At 39.7% G+C, this 21,684-nt stretch overlaps 1 protein-coding gene across 2 annotated transcripts in view; it reads left to right on the top strand.

The window, feature by feature from the left end:
• Positions 1–20,882, top strand: part of slco4a1 (solute carrier organic anion transporter family, member 4A1) — a 159,937-nt gene extending 139,055 nt beyond the window's left edge. For both annotated transcript variants that reach the window (XM_055652092.1, XM_055652091.1), the window contains exons 7-14: positions 1,118–1,229; positions 5,280–5,434; positions 7,905–8,100; positions 8,726–8,891; positions 12,416–12,588; positions 14,284–14,348; positions 14,722–14,870; positions 15,789–20,882. In XM_055652092.1, the coding sequence (XP_055508067.1) occupies positions 1,118–1,229; positions 5,280–5,434; positions 7,905–8,100; positions 8,726–8,891; positions 12,416–12,588; positions 14,284–14,348; positions 14,722–14,870; positions 15,789–15,935 (1,163 nt within the window). In that variant the 3' untranslated portion in view covers positions 15,936–20,882. The remainder of the gene's footprint in view (positions 1–1,117; positions 1,230–5,279; positions 5,435–7,904; positions 8,101–8,725; positions 8,892–12,415; positions 12,589–14,283; positions 14,349–14,721; positions 14,871–15,788) is intronic.
• Positions 20,883–21,684: the final 802 nt, after the last annotated feature.

Genomic DNA, 21,684 nt, shown 5'->3' with positions numbered 1-21,684 from the left:
ATCAGTCACAGCCCAGGTTTGCCAGAGGATCTGAATGCATGGTGTGCACTCTACTGCCATCTCGTGGAAGTCAAACCTGTTCAGAGCATAGTACTAGGACTACAAAGTGAAGCAAAGTGGAGCACAACTTAAGGGCCTGTCCCACTTAGGCGTCATTTACACGTCATGCATATGCCGTGCGAAGACATTGTACATCCCAAAATTCCGGGGCGCCGCGCGCAACCACGCGTCATTGCCTACGTCACCTCGCACCATGCGCGCGTCACGTGTGCGTCGTGACGTGTAAATGATGTCGCATAAATTATGCGCAAATGACACCAAAGTGGGACAGGCACTTTAACGAGTCAGGCAGCATCTCTGAAGATAAGGAATAGGTGACCTTTCAGGTCGAGAAGAAGGGTCTAAACCTGAAACATTACCTATTCCTTTTCTCCAGAGATGCTTTCTGACCCGCTGCGTTACTCCAGCTTTTTGTGTCTATCTTCAACTGCAGTTCCGAACTACAAAAGCGCAATTTAACCCTGCAGTCAGAGACAGGAAGTTGCATCGCCATTTGCCAGTGCTGTTGGGAGTAGGGCTTAAGCCAATAACCCTATCTATTGTCTTGTTTCAAAATGCGAATATCAATTTATCAGAATATCAGTTGTACAGTATCTCCAATCTTAAATTACTATTGTTCTGATTCAATATGGACAAACATTCCAGAAATACTCAGATCAGGTGAGAAAATCTAAGTAAATATTTCAGACCAATTACGTTGTGTGTGTTTCTCTGTTGCATAATAACTTTTAATCTTCATTTTAAACAGTTATTGCCCCGGCAAAACAAACTCAACTTAATGTAGGTTAAAGACACCAGTGAAAAGATCATTACAAAATAATCACTTGTGTTTGTGGTGTAAATTCTAAGATGACTTTTTTCCTTTCTAAACATTGCTATTCTGTAATAAAATACACGGTTATTACCTAATTAAAAGCAACAACTTTGAGATGCGCAAAAGAGAGAAAGATTATGAACATGTGTTCTTACTATTTGGTCATGACGTCTCTGATTGATAAATAGTAGTCTGTACTTTGTCTTGCTAAGTCCACATCTAAACAATGTTTTTGTAAATTAGAGTCCCAACAGTATATGGCCATGAGGGTCTCAGAAGCTCACCAACTGAAGGATGGGAGCCAGCAGACTGCACTGGAGCCAGATTTTGGGAAGACGTTAAGGGACTTGCCCAGGTAATGTGCAGCGTGGAAATGAAGTATCTGTTTCATGCATCTTTCTCTGCTTACTTAAGCTCCTTTTAGCAAAGATCCTGCTCACGTGCCGCATTCTAAATTGTACATCAGGAGATAATTCCACTTTAGACGTGGCCATCATTAACAATCAATTCACAAAATGGATGGTGACACTATATAACAAAATCCATATGAGAAGCTTTACTCAATTTAATTTCTACTATCAAGATTTCCCAATAGAAAACTGGAGGTGTATCATGTATAGATGATGGACACAAAATGGTGGAGTAACTCAGCAGGACAGGCAGTGTCTCCGGAAAGAAGGAATGGGTTACGTTTCGGGTCAAGACCCTTCTTCAGACCGAAGACCTTGGCCAAACATCACCAATTCCTTCTCTCCAGAGATGCTGCCAGTCCCATTGAGTTACTCCAGCATTTTGTGTCTATCTTTGGTGTAAACCAGCACCTGCAGTTCCTTCTTGCACACGATGTATCATTTATGTTCTGCAGTTTAAAAATGTTCTTCTAGGCTCTCTTCAGCTGCACCACATGCCTGGACAATATATCCACATTTTTTCATCATACATTTTGTATGGACACTCTCTATTGAAGTAGTGCTGTGCCGTGAGGCTTTATGTCCTTTGCATACATTAATGGTATGGATGTCCCAGGTGTGCTTTGTATATTTGCAAATTACATAAAACTCGTGGTGTTGTTGATAATTACTTGGATAATCTTGGGCTGCAGAATAATATTCACATTCATAAGTCATGGGAGCAGAAGTAGGCCATTCGGCCCGTCGAGTCTACTTTGCCATTCATCATGGCTGATTTATATTTCACTCTCCACCCCATTCTCCTGCCTTTTCCCCATAACCATTGACATCCGTACCAATCAAGTATCTGTTAATCTCCGCCTTAAAAATAACCAACAACTTGGCCTCCACAGCCGTCTGTAGCAATGAATTCCACCGACTCACCATCCTCTAACTAAAGAAATTCCTCATCTCCTTTCTAAATATACGTCCTTTTATTCTGAGGCCATGCCCTCTGGATCTAGACCCTTCCATGAGTGGAAACATCCTCTTCATATTCACTCTGTCCAGGCCTTTCACTATTTGGTATGTTTCAATGAGGTCCCCCAATATTGATTGGTTGGTAAATAGGGCTACCAATGGAAGATGGATTTTAATTCTGCTAAGTGTGAGCTGATGCATTTTTGGGAATCTAATAAGGTAGGACATTTATCATGAATTGAAGGGCCTAGGGAGTATTGAAGAACAAAGGGATCTCGATGTACAAATCCCAAATCCCAGTTTTGGTCTTCTAATTTGAGGAAGGACATTCTTGCTATTGAGGGAGTGCAGCGTAGGTTCACCAGGTTAATTCCTGGGATGGCGGGACTGACATATGAAGAAAGAATGGATTGACTGGGCTTATTTTAACTGGAATTTAGAAGGACAGGAGAGGATCTTACAGAAACATATAAAATTCTTAAGCGATTGGACAGGCTAGATGGAGGAAAAATATTACCGATGTTGAGGGAGTCCAGAACCAGGGGTCACAGTTTAAGAATAAGGGGTAGGCCATTTAGGACTGAGATGAGGAAAAACTTTTTCAGCCAGAGAGTTGCAAATCTGTGGAATTCTCTGCCATCGAAGGCAGTGGAGGCCAATTCACTAGATGTATTCAAGAGAGAGTTAGATATGGCTCTTGGGGCTAATGGAATCAAGGGATATGGGGAAAAAGCAGGAACAGGGTACTGATTCTGGATGATCAGCCATGATCATATTGAATGGCGGTGCTAGCCCAAAGGGCCAAATGGCCTACTACTGCACCTATTTGCTTTGTTTCTAAAACCCTGAAGGTGGCAGCACAGGTGGAAAAAGCATTTGAGATGCTTGCATTCATTAGCTGGGGCATAGCAGGGAGGCCAAGTCGAACTTGGTTGGGCCACAGCTAGAATATTGTGTGCAGTTTTGGTAACTACACCAAAGGAAGGAATTTGATTACAATGGAGAGGGTGCTGAGGTGATTTACCAAGGTTTTGCCTGGGATGGAAGATTCCAGTTATAAGGGCAGAATGGATAGGCTTGGCTTGCTTTCCTTAGAGTAGAATAGGCTGATGGAAGACCTGATAAAGAGTATGGTAAATTACAAGACTCATAGAGAGGGTGGACAGTAAAATATTTTCCCTATGGCAGAGATGTCTAAGGCCAGAGGGGATAAGTTTAAGATGAGGTGTAAGATGTTTAATGGGGAAATCTGAGGAAGAATTGTTTTCACCCAGAGGGTGATTTCAATCTGGTACTCACTGCCTGAGAAGGTGAGTGAAGTAGATATTCTCACAACAATTCCAATGTATGTGGATGGGCACTTGATTCACCAAGGCATTGTAGGCTACAGGACGGTCATGGTGGCGCAGCGGTAGAGTTGCTGCCTTACAGCGGATGTAGCGCCGGAGACCCGGGTTCAATCCCGACTACGGGTGCTGTCTGTGTGGAGTTTGTACGTTCTCCCTGTGACCTGCATGGGTTTTCTCCTAGATCTTCTGTTTCCTCCCACATTCCAAAGACGTACAGGTTTGTATGGTAATTGGCTTGGTAAATGTAAAAAAACTTGCCCCTAGTGGGTGTAGGATGGTGTTAATGTGCAGGGGTCACTGGTCGGCATGGACCCGGTGGGCCGAAGGGCCTGTTTCCGCATTGTATCTCTAAACTAATCAAGTTCTGTTAAATGGGATTAGCGTAGATCGATATTTAATGGTTAGAATGGACATTGGGGGCCAAAGGTTTCCGTGCTGCATGACTATGATTCTAGGTCCAAAGACTGTCATTAAATGGAATTGTTGAATTGAAAGATACAGCATGGAAACAGGTCCTTTGGCCCATTGAGTTCACGCCATCGATCAACCGTTCACAATAGTTCTGTTATCCCTCTTTTGCATCCACTCCCAACATACTAGGGGCATTTTACAAAGGCCAAGTAACCTACAAACCCACATGTGTTTGGAATGTGGGAGGAAACTAGTGCCAGAGGAAACCCACAAACTCACAGGGAGAAATGACAAATTCCACACAGAGAGCACCCAAGGTCAGGGTCGAACCCAGGTCTCGGGCACTTTGAGAGAGCAACTCTATCAATCATGCCACTGTGCATCTAAGTTGCAAATAGACCATGACCAACACCTGTCTTTCCCCCCCCCCCCCCATCCACTCTCCAAGATTCCAAGTCTGACCCATGTCCTTCTCTAGACACCCCCCCCCCCTTCCCCCAGATGTCATCACCACACACACACACTATGCCAGTCCTGATCTTTAACACAAACATTGGGCCTCGTGTGCTGCAAAACATGGAAGTGCCAACTCCATATGCATTCCCTGGTGCCAGTTATTACAATCTTGCATTGTGAATGAGTTTCTTCTATAATTCAAAAAGCTCAAGGTATCGGATAATGTGTGTAGTATCTGGGCGTGTGGCACATGAGCTTCCCACCAGCAGTCACAGTTTATTCCACTTCAGCTGTTTTTCTAAGTGAACACATATTATTCCTTGTGGCAATTGCACGCGTCTGTAATGTCAACGACTGAAACAAAATTTTTAAACAACATTTTATGAGAATGAGAGTTATTTTCAATGATATGTAAGAGAACAAAGCATGCCAGAGGCTGAACATGATGTACAAAGCAGGAATAGCTTAGTCTCTTTGGCATAGAAGGATCACAGATGAGTTTATTGGAAAGCATTCAGACAATTGATACCAGGCCAGAGGGGGAAAAGTAACAACCTGCTCAAATGTAGAGTTTAAGGAAGTTCTTGAGGGAGGAGAGAATAGATAGAGAGATTTAAGATGGGAATTTGAGGGAATCCCACAGCGGCCATGGAGTGAATTGAACTCTGGTCTCTGAACGGTTCGTAGTTTAGTAATATAATTATTACACCATCACACCTTCCACAGAATGAAAAAAGAGCATGAAAAGCATGATAAGGAAATTTGACTGTCAAACACATTAAAACCCATGTGAATGACCAAGCATGTTTTTAATCGCAGGTCTGCAATGTTGTTGCTGAGGAATCCAACATTCATCTTTCTCTGCCTGTCAGGAGCAACTGAGGCCACTCTCATAGCCGGCATGTCCACGTTTGGACCCAAGTTCCTTGAAGCCCAGTTTGGTCTGAGTGCCTCTCAAGGTGCAACCCTATTTGGTAAGAAGCGAATCCCGCAAGCCAAACTGTTGGTCTCACTTTGCATAAAACATATTTGTTAATTCCAAGGAGGCAAAGAGGTTGTGAAGTTTTTGTTTCATTCCCTTGAACAAGCCTGGTCAGTCAATTGTATAGGAAGGAACTGCAGATGCTGGTTTTAAACTGAAGATAGACACAAATTGCTGGAGTAACGCAGCGGGTCAGACAGCATCTCTGGAGAAAAGGAATAGGTAATGTTTTGGGACGAGACCCTTTTGAAGATCTGAAGATTTGTTAGTCAATTTACAGTGAGTGTTATAGAGTCATACAGTGTGGTTAACAGGACCTTCAGCCCAACTTGCCCACACTGACCAGCATGTCCCATCTACACTAGTCCCACTTGCCTGTGGTTGGCCCATATCCTTCTAAATCTTTCCTATCCATGAACAGTACCTGTCAAATTGCTTCTTAAAGATGTTGACAAATAGTTTTTCTGAGTGGAGTTTGAACTGCTTCATGAATAGCAAAACATAATGGTGGGGCAGGTTAACCACACACCAGCATCAGAGACCAGTAGCAAGCACAGTTCCCACCTGAAACGCCACCTATCCATGTCCTCCATAGCTGCTGTCTGGTCCACTGAGTTACTCCAACACTTTGTCTTCTATGCAAGATTCCACATCTTCAGGTCATTGTGTGTCCATTTGACTGCTCTGCTGTAAAATTTCCTATCAGTATGCCTACTTTGTAGAAATTCCTCCCACACTCCAACGACACACAGGTATGTAGGTTAATTGGCTTGGTGTATGTGTAAATTGTCCCTGGTGTGTGTAGGATAGTGTTAATGTGCGGGGATCGCTGGTCGGCGTGGACTCGGTGGGCCGAAGGGCCTGTTTCCGCGCTGTATCTATAAAACTAAAACTAAAACTAAAACTTCCACTGCTCATGAACTAGAACTCATCATAAACATCCAAGCTCTTGTACGGTTCCTTCTCAATGTTGTGCATTGGGTCTACGATGAGCAGTTTTAAAACGTTCTACATTTTCTAAACTGGCTTGGCAGAGTTCTCCTACAAATCCCAAACCGATTTATAGTTTTAATAATGACTTGGGTTTGAAAGTGAAATCCCCTCTATCATAACTCTGAAGAATTATGAAGAATTCATAATCATAAGTCAGAAGAAAGGCCTCGACCCAAAACGTCACCTATTCCTTGTCTCCAGAGATGCTGTCTGGCTCGCTGAGTCACTCCAGCTTTTCCCGTCTATCATCTTGCAATTGATAGCCTTAGAAGTTAATTCAAAGAACAAAGTCTAGTGGCATACTTGAATACTAAATCTCTTTGCTATGAGATGCTCAGGTCTGTTTGACTAAACTGTTGGTAACCCAACTGAGATTAGAATGAACATTTATGGTAATATTTTTTCTTTAGCAATGATGAGTTTTATTCTTCATGCCAATGACTCAATGGTCAAATGCCAGGAGAAGTAGATTATCAATTCTGACTTAATGAAAAATACACTGTTCCACTTCTTCAGAAGAGTTATGGGTTCCTAACAAACTCCAAAGAGTTGAATACAAAAAAACTAGGCTGGTGCTCCTGAAATAGTGTTGCTCCTTCCATTGGGATATTCAGCAAAGTTGCCTTTTTCGTTTGTGGGATGCTTGTGAAAGTTCCCATCCTGCTATTAGAGAGGTTTGATAAAAAATTGTAGTTTACACAACTCATTAAAAGTTGTTCCCCAATCTCCAATAAAGCAGTTTTATTACCATGTTGGGTAACATTACAGATTACTAATAGTAATTGCATCTTAGTTTGTACTTAAGTGCAGTTCTGTAAATTAGTATGAATCCTGAAATTCATAAAGGTTTTATAATTCCTTCAATTTATAAATTATGCAGCGGTAGACAAAAACATTTCCAGCATCTGCAGTTCTTTCTTAAACATTACAGCGTTAGAGTTGCTGCCTTACAGCACCAGATACTTAGGTTCAATCCTGACTACGGGTGCTGTCTGTACGGAGCTTGTATGTTCTCTCTGTGACCATGTGGGTTTTCTCTGGGTGCTCTGATTTCCTCCCATACTCCAAAGATGTACAGGTTTGTAGGTAAATTGGCTTTGGTAAAATTGTCCCTAATGTGTAGGATAGTGTAGCATAGTGTTAGCGTGCAGGGTGATCGCGGGTCGGCGCGGGCTCGGTGGGCCGAAGACCCTGTTTCCACACTGTATCTCTAATGAATAAAATTTTTAAAGGTGTTCTCGTGTTCTTGCCAAGATTTATTCACTAGCTACCATCACTAAAAGTACTGATTATCTGGTTGATATATCACCTCTGTGTTTGCGAGACAGTGGTATACATTTCGAAAGTGGTTGCGGATACAAAACACATTTAATTTGTTGCAGTGTTTCACTACATTGCAAAAGGTGTTCCTCAAATTAATTTCCTTATCACTTATTGAATTTGCAACTTTATTCTTTCCTCGATTCTAGGGTACATTGTAGTTCCAGCGGGAGGAGGTGGCACATTCCTTGGCGGATTCATTGTGAATAAATTAAAACTTCGTTGTGCGGGAATCATCAAGATTAGTATTATTTGTGCATTCATGAGCCTGCTAGCTATTTTCATTGTCAGCATTAACTGCCCCAACATGGCTGTGGCTGGGATCACTTCAACATTCAATGGCAGGTATGAGCAATGAGTCACTTTTCAAATTTAGTTTTACGCTACAATTGTAATAAACCTATCTTAATTGCGATTAATAGAATAACTATTATAACCAATGATTAACAAGGTTCATGTAAGTAACAACCAGAGATCGGAAATTAAGATTCCAATATGTAGGAGCCCTGCAGATGCACAATTGCTTCATCTTGATAAAATAGCATTAGTTGCATGTCCATCCGAACAATTGGCATTTGTTCTCTGCTTTATTCACCATTCGCTTTATTTTGTTTATACGCACACTGCCTATTTTGCACTCTATGTTTGGTTTCTTAGAAATAAACTTTCTAATCATTTAACTGAACAAATAGCAACTGGCAATTTTCTGTGGCAGAGCAGAAGACGCTCTTGTAGCTATTTTGTTGATTTCACATTCACGGGATAACATTTGTGGAATGGGTGCAATGTCATCACAATTTTGTTCCCCATACAAAATTAAAGTAGTGCAATGAAACTATTTTAAAAGATTGAATATGGAAAAGTATAAATAAGTTACTTGTTTGATTTCCAGCCTTTAATACTATAGTGATGTGGTAAACTAAAAAATGTGTCTACTGGTAATTAATGTGGCGGCATTTTTATTTAACAGTGTTTATGATGGGGCTATCAATGTGACTGCAACATGCAACGCTGATTGTAACTGTTTAATGGAATTGTACAATCCAGTTTGTGGAGCAGATGGTTTAATGTATTACTCACCTTGTCATGCTGGATGCACAGAATTTAATTCAACACTGTCACCAAATGGCAGAAAGGTAACTTATTCAATCATAATTTTCATCGTTATCAGCAGGTAAACTTAAGGCCTTGTCCCACTTTCCCGAGTTACTCACGAACTCTCCCGAGATTTCCCCTTGATTCAAACTCGGGGAATGTCGGGGAATGTCCGTAGCGAGGCGGTTGAAGTCCGTAGATGTTTCGTAACGGCTCATAATGCCAGCGTAGGAACTCGGGGCATCAGGTAAGTAGGGACCTTTTTTCAACATGTTGCAAAATGTCCACGAGTAAAAAAAAATAACCCCGACTATCTACGAATGGCTATTACCGCAGCTTGAGAAATTAAGAAGGACTTATTCTTTTGTGAAAAATATACATTAAGACTGGGATTTTCACATAATTGAGAATGAATCAATTGAAAAATTTGAAAGATTGATAGGATTTTGTTTGGTAAAATAGTCATATCAGATGAATGGAGTTTACATAATCCCAAAACAATTGCTACACCCGGATGGCAAAACACTTGAAATATAAGGGAAACATGTTGGAAATAATCAGCAAGTCAGGTAATATTCATAGAGAGTGAAACAATTGGTATTTGAGGGCATAACTGGGAAAGCTTATAAATGAAGTTGCAAATGACAGAGGAAAGGGTGAGATGGGATGATGTTCACCAGTAATCAAATCAAAGTAGGCTGAAACATCTAGCCTACTTTCAAGACGTAGCATGAGTCATTTATCTTCAGTGTCTCCTGATAGCCATGGTGATATTGCACCGACAATTGCTGGTCTGAGTAGGTGGAGAAGACAAATTGCTGGACAAAATTTAAGAACTTTGCTCATCTGTTTTTTGTTAATTCCAAGCAAAGGGCATTTGGCACCAGAATACTATTTTCTATTCTCAACATATCTTGTATGAAGCGGGGGGGGGGGGGGGGGGGGGGGGCAGGTAAGATTAAAGGCAAACATATGGGGGGAAATGGGGAAACTAAAATGTTAAACCTCTTTCTAATGTTTTACATCTTGTGATACATCAAGATGAATGCAATACTGTGTTTTAAAATAGAATGTAAAATAATATATAATAATAAATATCCATGAAAAATTTTCTTCGGCACAGCTCTTGTTGCAACTCAGTTTTTGCAATTGTGCATTTTTTTTATTTTCAGTTTTTAAATATATTTAATTGAGTTTGGAGAATAATCTTAATCAACCAATATATTATAAATATAATTGAGTGCAACCAGAGCCTCTAATCTTTTTTCCAGAACATTAAGACTTATTTTTATAATCCAACTGGAAGAAGAACAAATATAAAGTATTTTCATCTATACCTAACTTTGGAAAACTATTCTGAATTTTGGAATTCTGCCAAGATCATTTTCTTCAAAACCTAGAATTTATCTTTAACATGTTAATCACTGTTGTCTTGAACAATGTTTAGTTTAGAGCTACAGGACCTCTGGCCCTCTGAAACAGGACCTTTGGCCCACTGAGTCCGCATCTACCAGCGATTCCCGCATGTTAACACTACCCTACACACAGTAGGGACAATTACATTTATACCAAGCCTACAAACCGGTACGGCTTTGGAGTGTGGGAGGAAACAAAAGATCACAGAGAAAACCCAAGCAGATCACGGGGAGAATGTACAAACTCAATATAGACAAGCACCCATAGTCAGGATTGAACCCGAGTCTCTGGAGCTGTAGGTAGTAGCTCTACCACTATGTCCCCGTGCCATCCTTGATTTATTTGATTTGAAGTTATGCTTTCTAAGTTAGCTTGCATATAAAGTTTAATATCTTAATTGCGTGCATCTGGTTTCTCTTTAAGGCTAGAATATCAGTCTCTCTAATTTACATCAAAAAATCATCCAGCACTAGAAGTCAGCTGCAAATGTTGATGAAGGTTATCTAAATTCACCCACTAAACTTCGAGAATGTATAAAGTTGTTCCAATGGAAATGTTTGTGTTACTACATTTTTATCAAAATGTGCAATTTGCTGCTGGGATTATTCAGCCATGAGGAATGATCACATTGTGAATACATTGTGAGCTGCCAAGATCACCTGTGACCCGCAGAGAGCATTAATGGGAAGTACCTCCAGTTCCAGACAGAGTAGATTAAAACGGTAGACACAAAATGCTGGAGTAACTCAGCGGGACCAGCAGCATCTCTGGAGGGAAGGAATGGACAACCTACCGGGTCGAGACCCTTCTTCAGTCTGAGTCAGGGGAGAGGGAAACTGGAGATATGGATGGGCACAAAGAGAATGTAAGGTGTGAAAACAGCAGATCAAAGCAGACGATGCTCAAGGAAATGTAGAATGTTTCATTGTTGGATGAGGGGAAGGTCGCAATGAAGCAGAAAAAACAGTAAAATTAATCAGGAGGAGAGTGTGGAACTAGTCGGAGAACTAGGGAGGTAGGGAGACGTTGTGGTGGCATGGTGGCACAGCGGTAGAGTTGCTGCCTTACAGCGTTTGGATTGTACCGGGTTGGATACCAACTACGGGTGCTGCCTATACGGAGTTTGTACGTTCTCCCCGTGATCACATGGGCTTTCTCCAAGATCCTCAGTTTCCTCCCATCCTCCAAAGGTTTGTAGGTAAATTGGCTTGGTATTGTATAAATTGTCCTTAGTGTGTATAGGACAATGTTAGTGTGCAGGGTATCGCTGTACGGTGCGGATTCGCTGGGCTAAAGGGCCAGTTTCTGCACTGTAACTCTAAACTAAACTAGACACATAGAGAGGGAAAGCAAGTTACTTGAAGTTAGAGAAATCAATATTCATACTGCTGAGTTGTAAGCTGGGTTGTAACGGTAGTTTTTGTCATGGATGGTTCAATGGTGCTTTTATTGTCACCAGCAAACACAGGTCTTATCTTTATTGTCACCTGAAAACACAGCATGAAATTATTTTCTTATAAACAGCCTAGTAGAGTATTGCCATACCTAAGCACATCCCGATTAGCAAATTGTGTAGAAATAGTCCACTGATCCCACATGCAAGAGGCACATGGAGTTTACAACCTTCCTTTGGGTCGTGGGATATTCAAAGAACCGGTTGCCAAAACAGATCCAGCAAGTGGCTTGAAACTCGAGGAATGGAGATATCATGTAGGCGAGTGATCCCGAGACTGGGAGATTACTAGGAGAGAGAGGCCCATGGAGTGTAGGTGAGAGTAGTCTCGGTGGCTGGTGGAATATACGGGCACATGGACAGGACAGCGGCATCTCATTTCTCTGCCTTGGTTACCCTAACACACACTTACTATAATGGTATTAATAGTGAAATATGCATGAAATAACATTTTCTTATGGTAGTATGTTTTAATGAATTAGACAATGTGGTATCTGCAATTAAATTTAGAGTTAGCTAACTAATTATTGGGTCACCTGAAAAGGGGTGTGATAAAGAACTGGATTAAGACGTGCAGTATAGTTGAAGCCATGCACGTTCCATTTAAATCCCCTTTCAAATCAGGCAGTCACATAGTTGAATTGCACCATTATTTGTTATTGTCAACATTTTAAATTTATTTTCCTTCATTCCCAGATATTCCACAACTGTCTCTGTGTAATGGAGCACGATGCGATGAGGCGGGGTTATGCAGAATCTGGGAAATGCGATTCTCCCTGTACACAATTGCCACTATTTATGTCGATCTTCTTTTTTGTAATTTTCTTCACGTTCTTGAGCAGCATTCCTGCGTTAACAGCAACTCTCAGGTAGGAAAGAGTGGCAGCACATTCTGACATCCTCTTCGAACAAATTGTGATCATGCAAGTAATTTCTTGATCTCAAATGGGAATCACCAACATTTTTTAAGATTATTGTCAAGCCAGAGGTTTGGCTGGCAACTCTGCCAAATAAGCTGTTTTATCAAAGTGTAAATTTCCATTTGTTAGTTGTTGCGGTTAAGGCAGGAGAAAACCCCATAGCACTTGCCATAACAAGCTCAGTGTAAATAGGATAGAATTACTTTTAAACGGAACTAAAGTAAACCTTTCAGATGTTTACTTTAGTTCACTTTAAATAAGATGCGATGAGATGAATAAGCAAGCAACAATTACTTTTAAAAATGTGTTTATAAAAAAAACTATAGTTAACCACAAGGTGTTAGTATTTGAGGGTTTTATTTATCCCTCCCTCTTACCCTGGCTTGATATGGATTCCTAGAAATTCATCTCCTGTCTGAAACACTGATCATGAAGTACAGAAACAGCAGTGTATTGTATCCTACCTCTGAGTGCCATTGAAGTCAGTAGAGAGAAATGTTGCATTAGAATCAAATTGGCAGCCAAATCTGTTGTTGAACACTTTAGTGGCCTTTAAAGTGGAAAGTTTTCAGTTACAGTCTCAGTGCAATTCCCAGGAAAGGGAAGGGTTTTTTAAGACAGAACTCCCTGGGTAACAAAAAAAGTAAAGAGAAGACTGGAAAGAAAAGCATCTGACAGAGGCCATGCCATTAACACAGTGAAAACCAGGCTGATGAAAAATTGCAGCAGGATTTTGATCAATTGGCCAGGTGGGCTGAGGAATAGTTAATGGAGTTTAATACTTATAAGTGCGAGGTGTTGTATATTTTGGGAAGTCAAACCAGAGCAGGGCCTTCACAGCAAATGACAAGGCTCTGGGGAATATTATAGAGCCGAGGGATTTAGGAGCAGAGGAACATAGTTCCTTGAAAGTGGTATCACTTGTAGATAGGATGGCCAAGAAGGCTTTCAGCACATTGGCATTCTCAGTCAGAGCATTGAACATAGAAGTTGGGATGTTATGTTACAGTGTACACGACATTGGTGAGGCCACATTTGAATTATCATGTTCAGGCTGGGAGGATGAGGGATGATCTTATACAGTTGTATAAGACCATAAGGGGAATAGATAGGGGAAATGTATAGTCATTTAGTCAGAGTAAGAGAATCAAGAACCAGCAGATATAGGTTTAAGTTGAGGAGGGAAAGATTTAATAGGAACCTGAGGGGCAACCTTTTCACACAGAGGGTGATGGATATATGGAATGAGCTGTCAGAGGAAATAGTTGAGACAGGTACGATCACAACATTTAAAAGATATTTGGATAGGTATGTTGATAGGAAAGGTTTAGAGGAACATGGGACAAATGGAGGCAGTTGGGACCAGTGTAGATAGGTCATCTTGGTTGGAGTGAGCAAGTTGGATCCAAGGGCCTGTTTCCATTCTGAGTGACTCTATAACAACCTCAAAATGAATATGAAATGTAAAGTGTGTTTACAGTCAATTTTTTTTTAAGTAAAATTAAATTTACTACCTCGTAGTTGTAGATTTATTCCTAAATGGGTCAGTGAGCTTATTGATATTTGCTATTGAAATGAATTGTGGGCTAAAAAAGTCCCACAATATTTCTGTCTAAATTGGAATGCTTTTTTCATTTGATTTAGGTGTGTCCCTGATAGTCAGCGATCATTTGCACTCGGTATTCAATGGATTTTAGTCCGTACTTTAGGTAAGGTGCCTTATCTGCTTTGAATTTTTTTTTGTGTATTTGTTGCTCCAGCACACATGATATCATGCCAGTGGCTTAAAACTAAGACGTAAGCAGGAGACTGTCTAAATACAACGTTGGTGGTATTTATCTAGTTGAATATTTGGTAAAGGCCTTAAATATTGCTTAATTAATAATTAATTAAAAGTACCTAGAATAGTACTTTCTACATTAATCAGGTAAAAAATAAACCTGTAATTTGTAGTTAATTTGAACACTAATGATAAAATGCAAATGTTGATAATGTAATATTGAGCTATAATATCAAGTGCCAAAGTTATATGTGATCTCTGCCTGATTTCTCTTTAATCTTCCTCTGTATGCATTTCCACAGGAGGAATCCCAGGCCCAATTGCGTTTGGATCCGTTATTGACATGTCCTGCTTGTTGTGGCAGCGTCAATGCACAGAGAGAGGCTCTTGTTATATCTACCAAAATTCAGCCATGAGCAAATATCTCCTGATTGCAGGAATAACATACAAGGTAACATATGAGAACAATTAGCGTTGTTGGTTAATATGGGGGAAAAATAATACACACTGCTACTTTATTAATTTTGTCATGGTGGAAATGAAAATATAACGGCTCAGGAGTACACGGGCTGAGGATTAAACAACTAATGTGAAGACTTAAGCCAAAACTCTAGTCAAGTGGTACGTGGAAATGAAGAAGTCCTAAAATGTTCATTTGCAAATCGAATCAGTAGTAAGGAAGGCAAATGCAATTCTAGCATTTATTTCTACAATATAAAAACAGGGATACAATGCTGAGGCTTTATAAGGGACTGGTCAGACCGCATTTGGAGTATTGTGAGCAGTTTTTGGCCCCATATCTGAGAAAGGATGTTCTGGCATTGGAGAGGATCCAGAGAAGGTTTACGAGAATGATTTCAGGAATGATTGGGTTAACATATGATGAGCATTTGACAGCAGTGGGCCTGTACTCGATGGAGTTTAGAAAGATGAGGGGGGGACCTCATTGAATCTTATCGAATAGTGAAAGACCTACATAGAGTGGAGAGGATGTTTCCATTAGAGAGTCGAGGACCAGAGACCATAGCCTCAGAATAAAAGGATGAAAGTTGATGAAGAATTTATTTAGTCAGAGGGTGGTGAATCTGTGGAATTTATTGCCCACAGACGGCTGTGGAGGCCATTATTGGGTATTTCTAAGGCAGAGGTTGACAGATTGTTGATTTGTATGGGTGTCCCGGGTTAGCGGGAGAAAGCAGGACAAGGGTTGAGAGGGAACGATAGATCAGCCACGATTGAATGGCGGGATAGACTTGATGTGTCGAATAGCCTAATTCCGTTCCTATAATTTAAGAACCTATGAAAGTATCACCAGAGCTGCTCCTTTGTGCTTGAATTAACCAGAATTATTTTGCTTTTTCCTTTACAGATAGCGGGGTTATTATTCTTTCTCCTGGCTTTTTTTCTGTACAAACCACCAGGATCAACACTCAGTAGTTCAACCATGGACAATGGAGACTCTGATTTAGACAAGGGTGTTTCACAAAATACAGTTAAAAAAGTAATTACTCTCTAATTAACTCGCACTTACATTGCATTTAATGAAAATTGTATTCTTGCCACTCCACATTATTGGATGTCATTCACCGTACTCATCTAACCAGCCACATTTTAACATCAACCTTGTTATTTTCATGATCAACTTTTTCAGTTTTAACGTTGTTGAACATCGGGACTATTTACAAAATTTTAACATTGAAAATTGTATAAATTAAATCTGTGCAGAGTGTACAATGATATAGAAACGATTGAAAGTGAATAAGTGATGATGTTTACCTGCAAACACTACATCTATATACGTATAAGGATTCTTCATTGCAAGTGTTAGCCATTGCACTGGATGGGTCAGGAGACTGAGGATTGGCATGGTTTACACACCCATAAACTATGCAACAGTGCTTAAGCCTTTAATGGATGTCTATGCAGCTGTAATGTCATTTATTTCAGCTATTTACAAAGCTCTTTTAAATATTGACAAATTCTTAATTATGCAATTCACAGGTACATTTTACACTTTTGATATTAGACATTAAGACTAGGATTTTCTTACTTTTCTTTATAAATTCCCAATTACTTCAGTCTTTAGCTCCAATCCTGGGGCAGTGCAACCATGGGGACTCCAACAACAGACCATTGCGTAGATTTAGAAAATTTCTCTATGAGGAACTAAATAATATAGTTGCTAAGGGAACGGAAATCTTGCTAAATGTCAATTGTAACTTGGCAATTGGTAATACTACATCCCAGGAAAAAAAATCACAAATATCCTAAAGGAAATCCATTCAAAACTTCGAATGCAATTCAAATAAAATAAGAGTATAGCAAAATGATATGGGAAGCCCATGTTATTTATAAGGCACAATTATTTTCTTTTTATCATCCTAACCATTTGTGGGACTGTAAGCTGAAAGTGACCAGAATTGGTGTTAGTGGTGGAGATGGTTGTTGCATGGTGCAGTGGGCGTGGAAGGAATATTTAGCTTCCATAGTAATAATTATGAGAGTGATGTACCAGATTAACACCCTTGGCTCACATTAATACTTGAAAGAAAACCTGCAGCTATATGTTGGACACTGAGTGTTTGTTTTAGAAACTGTTGAACTGGAGGTTAATTATTCAGGATGTTAGTTGTGGCTGTGGGAGCTGGCACTGATTATCAGGTGATTAATAACATCCTTGTGCATTATTTATTATTAATTGCTCTTCTTTTATCAAAAGACATAAAAAATGGATAACATTTTTTTATAAACCTTTCCCTTGAAATGATGCTGAGATACAGGCACTTAAATATATTAGTGTAGGAAGGAACTGCAGGTGCTGGTTTATATCGAAGATAGACACAAAGTGCTGGAGCAACTCAGCAGGTCAGGCAGCATCTCTGGAGAAAAGGAACAGGTAACTTATTGGGTTGGATTCCTTCCTCAGATTGCATAAAGACATGAATCTAATTAACTAGGTAATTAACATATGCACGGCTGCCACTCCCATGATTTTCAGCATAAGGATGCAATCTACCACCTTTGTCTATCAGTCAAAAGATATCAAGGAGCAAATGGGCAACAGTTCAGTAAACATGTGTAAAATAACCAATGTTTCACCCCTGTGTGCCAGCCTTGTTTGTCATCGCAGATTACATGCGGATGTTGTTCCCTCGGTAGTGGCAGAAATTCTATGCTATGCGTCTTCGTTGATCTGCCAGACTAATCAGCCTGTGTCCCCCAAAAGCTTGGGACAAGGGACTTGATCGGGACATTAGAACACATTAGGTATGGAGCCATTTATTCAGCTTTCCATTCACCCCACCACCCCCACTGTATTTGGAAAGACACGCCCTTTTCTGCGCTGCTATGGGGTGGACATGAGGAGCAGTGCTTTGAAGTCTGACTGCCTTCCCAGCGATGAGCATGGGAAAGATGCGTTAACTTAATTTGGCAAGCAATTCTTGACAGGAACTGCACAGTCCCCATCTTAGCACATCAATCAGTGTGGAAAGTGCCACAAAATGTATTTGAAAAATAAAATCCCTCGGTTTAGTTTTTCGGAGTCTAGGTGGGCGTTAATACTAAACACAAAGAATGAATTCCAATTTCTAGACAATAGACTGCCAAAATAAAAGGAACAAGTTTTGCAACTGACGTGGTTTGTGCCATGATGTAACTTTTTAAATATTGCAATAAAATAAGGAATTGATTATTAGTTTATTAAAGGTGTCATCAATCTCTAAGATGGAATTTATCTCTTAATCAAACTGCCCCAGACTAACCAAAAAATCCATCAGTTACTAGAGTTACTAAAATTTGGTATTTCAGGATAGTTTCTATATTCTATTTTGTTAGTTAACTTTTAAAAGCACTATTTTACCAATGCAAGGGTTAGAGTTTATCATTTGCAATGATGTATAGGAGTTTAATGTCAGGATTATTCAGATTCATATTCTACATGAGTGAATTTTTGAAATACAATAATTGTTGAGATTTATAGGAGTTTTCGCTGTTTTTGATATAATCTATGTTTCCATGAAATAGGGGGATCCTCTGAGGACGGTTGTTTTATCTCTTGCCACACTTATCCTATTCCCTAGAGTTTGGAAGAATGAGAAATCGTATCCCAAAGTTCTTAATCAGATTGACAGGGTAGCAGCTTCTAAGCATTTCCTCCAATTGTGGAATCTAGCTTCAGTCATAGTGGCAGAAAATGGCCTTAATTGTTTATAACAGAACGGATAGGAAATGTCCTCACTCAAGGAGTTACTGGCCTTTGTCATTCTCAGCCCAGAGGGCTGTGGCTGCAAAGGTTTTGAGTACATACATTTCTATGGGATTCATTTGATGTTGTGACAACAAAAACAAAGTGGAGTTGAAGTGGAAGACCAACTTTTACTTTATAAAATGGCAAGCAAACTCAAAGATCCTGTAGTCAGACAGAAAATGCAGAAGAAATTTGGGGGCAGGCAGCATCTCTGGAGGAAAGGACATTTCCTGTCGAGACCCTTCTTCAGAATGAGATATGGAAGGAATATACAAAGAACATGTTAGGTGTGAAAAGAACATCAAAGCAGATGATGATCAAGGAAATGTACAATGGTTCATTGTTGGTTGAGGGGAAGTTGACAACGAGGTATACAAACAGTAAAATTAATCAGGAGGACAGTGAAACCAGTAGGAGAATTAGGGTGGGGGAGGGATGGAGAGAGAGGAAAAGCAAGAGCTACTTGAAGTTAGAGAAATCAATATTCATACCGCTGGGTTGTAAGCTGCCCAAGGGAAATATGAGGTGTTGTTCCTCCATTTTGTGTTTGACCTCACTCTGACAGTGGAGGAGGCCCAGAACAGAATCCTGCACATTTGCTTCTGCTTCTGATTCTTAAGTTGCTGTGTGAAGTATTCAATTTGGTAAATCTTATGTATCTTACTCAAATTATTTCGACAAATCTGATGGGTCTCTAAGAATCTCTCGTGCAGCAGTCATCTAGTTGAAAGAAAATGTGACCTTCAATCGACAAACCCTCCTTATTTGGCATTTAGCACAAAACTGGCCCAGTTCAACCATGGACAAATTGGTTTAACAGAAGATCAGACGATCAGTCTAACAATCCACTGAAACCACAAAACTATCCATAAACCACAAACGTATAGAGTATATTGTGAAGTTGGTTGAGCAGAGGAACAAATTGTTAAGATGCCATTTTGGAACAGAATCTGAGAATAGGTAGGAGGCAAATGTCTCTGGAAGGATGGAGCATTGCAGTTTACATAGAACCATTAACAAAATACCAGGGACAACAGTTCACTGCATGAATCTGTAATTAAAGCATTTAAACTTCTTTGGGGTGGCCAGATTTCAGTCCTTGATTTTAATAACAATACATGTGGCTTCTTCCGTTAATCAAAAAAATTCTAGAGGATTAATTTCTTGCACTTCATTTGGATTACTCAGCAATTCAATTGTAATTTTAAATGATGGGATATAAATTGCACAATGTGGTCTCAAAGTTTAAAAGTGCTTAGATGTGTTTGGCCTCTTGACTACTTCATAAACTTCCATGAAGTGAGATGTTTTGACATAAGATAGAATCCTTAACATTCTTGTGAATTATTTAAGATTTAAGGATCGGAAAGTAGTTATATGTGGAGATCTTCTGGTGGCTATAATTAAATTCATAGCCAGTCAGAATGAACCTGGAATAGGCAGTAGGAAATAAAGTCTATGATCTGAGATTGAACTGTAATTACTTATTGTGATTACAATTGCAGTTGATCTCAGTGTGGTCTATGATAATATATGGTCGGAACAAGTGAAGTGATATTACTCCCCTGATTACTCTAACTGCATACAACTTGCATCCAACACTGTGCTATTTTGCTGAATTTACAGAGCAGCAAATTTGTCCATTGTAATATGCATTGCTGCTACAAGGTTGCAACCTTTCTGTTTCATATTAGTGCAGCTTATCAAAAATAGTTTTTCCTCAGAAAGGAACACCAATGAGGGTGTTTGGGAGACTACCCACGTATGCTGTATATAATTAAAATGATTATTAAGACAATTTAAAAATATATATATTTGCTGCAAGCATTTTTGGTTTATTTTTTTAAAATAAGGTTATTTGTTATGGGTTGATATTTTATTCTTAATGCAGAGCATGGAAATAAAATGGTCTGTGAAAACAGATATTGGTATATTGACAATTATTGCAATACAATTTGAAATTGCTGAATATGTTTAACGTATCACTATTTATTTCATGGCATAAATTATATTCAGAATTAGTACTGAATGAAATATTTGTGTTATCCTGTTGAATGAATATTCACACTAGAATTGGTATAACCTCTCGAACCATTAAACTGAATTTATTGCTGAATAAAATGTTGGTGAATTATTGCCAGATATCTTTATGACTTGTACAATAATCTTGGGTAGACAAAAAATGGTGGAGAAACTCAGCATCTATGGAGAGAAGGAATAGGTGACGTTTCAGGTCGAGACCCGAAACATCGTGGAAGAATTAAATATAACACTTATTTTATTATTTACTTATCTGGCCTCCCCTCTCCCCTCTCCCCTCTCCCCAAGCTATCAAAACTCATCCATCTCACCCATTGAGTACCGCAATGTAATACCTGACAGCTTTTCCGCCCCACCCTCTATCCTGCATTGTGATCTTACCACCAACTCCAGTTAACTTCAACCTCACCACATCATCGATGCTGTGGGGTTAGAGTGGACCCCTGATCTCAAGTATCCATGACCATACCAACCCCCTCAAGCGTAAGACTTGACCTGGGCTTAGCTGCTTTCCTTCAATTGACAAAGCAAACAAGACCTTTTTTCAACAGCACAAAATGATGGGGGCATGGCACACTAGTGAATTTTACAGTAACGTTTTGCCTGCAGCCCCACCCATCTCGCTGTAACTGTTTACAATGAACTGCCAGAGCTATAGTAGCAATATAGCATCATTTATAACTTTACAGTAATATGAGCAGGTGACAGTAAAGTGCTTTTACAAAATAGATACAACAGCACAACTAATGCTATTTCAAGCAAAATAAAGGAGTATTTGTACACACTGATGTATGTGAGCATCTGGATGGTCCTTCATGCCAGAGAAGTATTTTGTAAATTTGTTAAGCACTGTCTATGTATTTTTGCTGGTAAAGTTTGGATCTCATGTCGAAACCAGAAATGTGGACAATTTGCCGTGCATTGATTATGTGGTCATCTGTTGGAAAATTGTTTAACCTGCCTGATAAAGTTGGGT

The sequence above is a fragment of the Leucoraja erinacea genome, chromosome 21 (assembly GCF_028641065.1).
Source record: "Leucoraja erinacea ecotype New England chromosome 21, Leri_hhj_1, whole genome shotgun sequence".
NCBI classification, from domain to species: domain Eukaryota; kingdom Metazoa; phylum Chordata; class Chondrichthyes; order Rajiformes; family Rajidae; genus Leucoraja; species Leucoraja erinaceus.
This window is presented reverse-complemented; position numbering and strand designations above follow the sequence as displayed.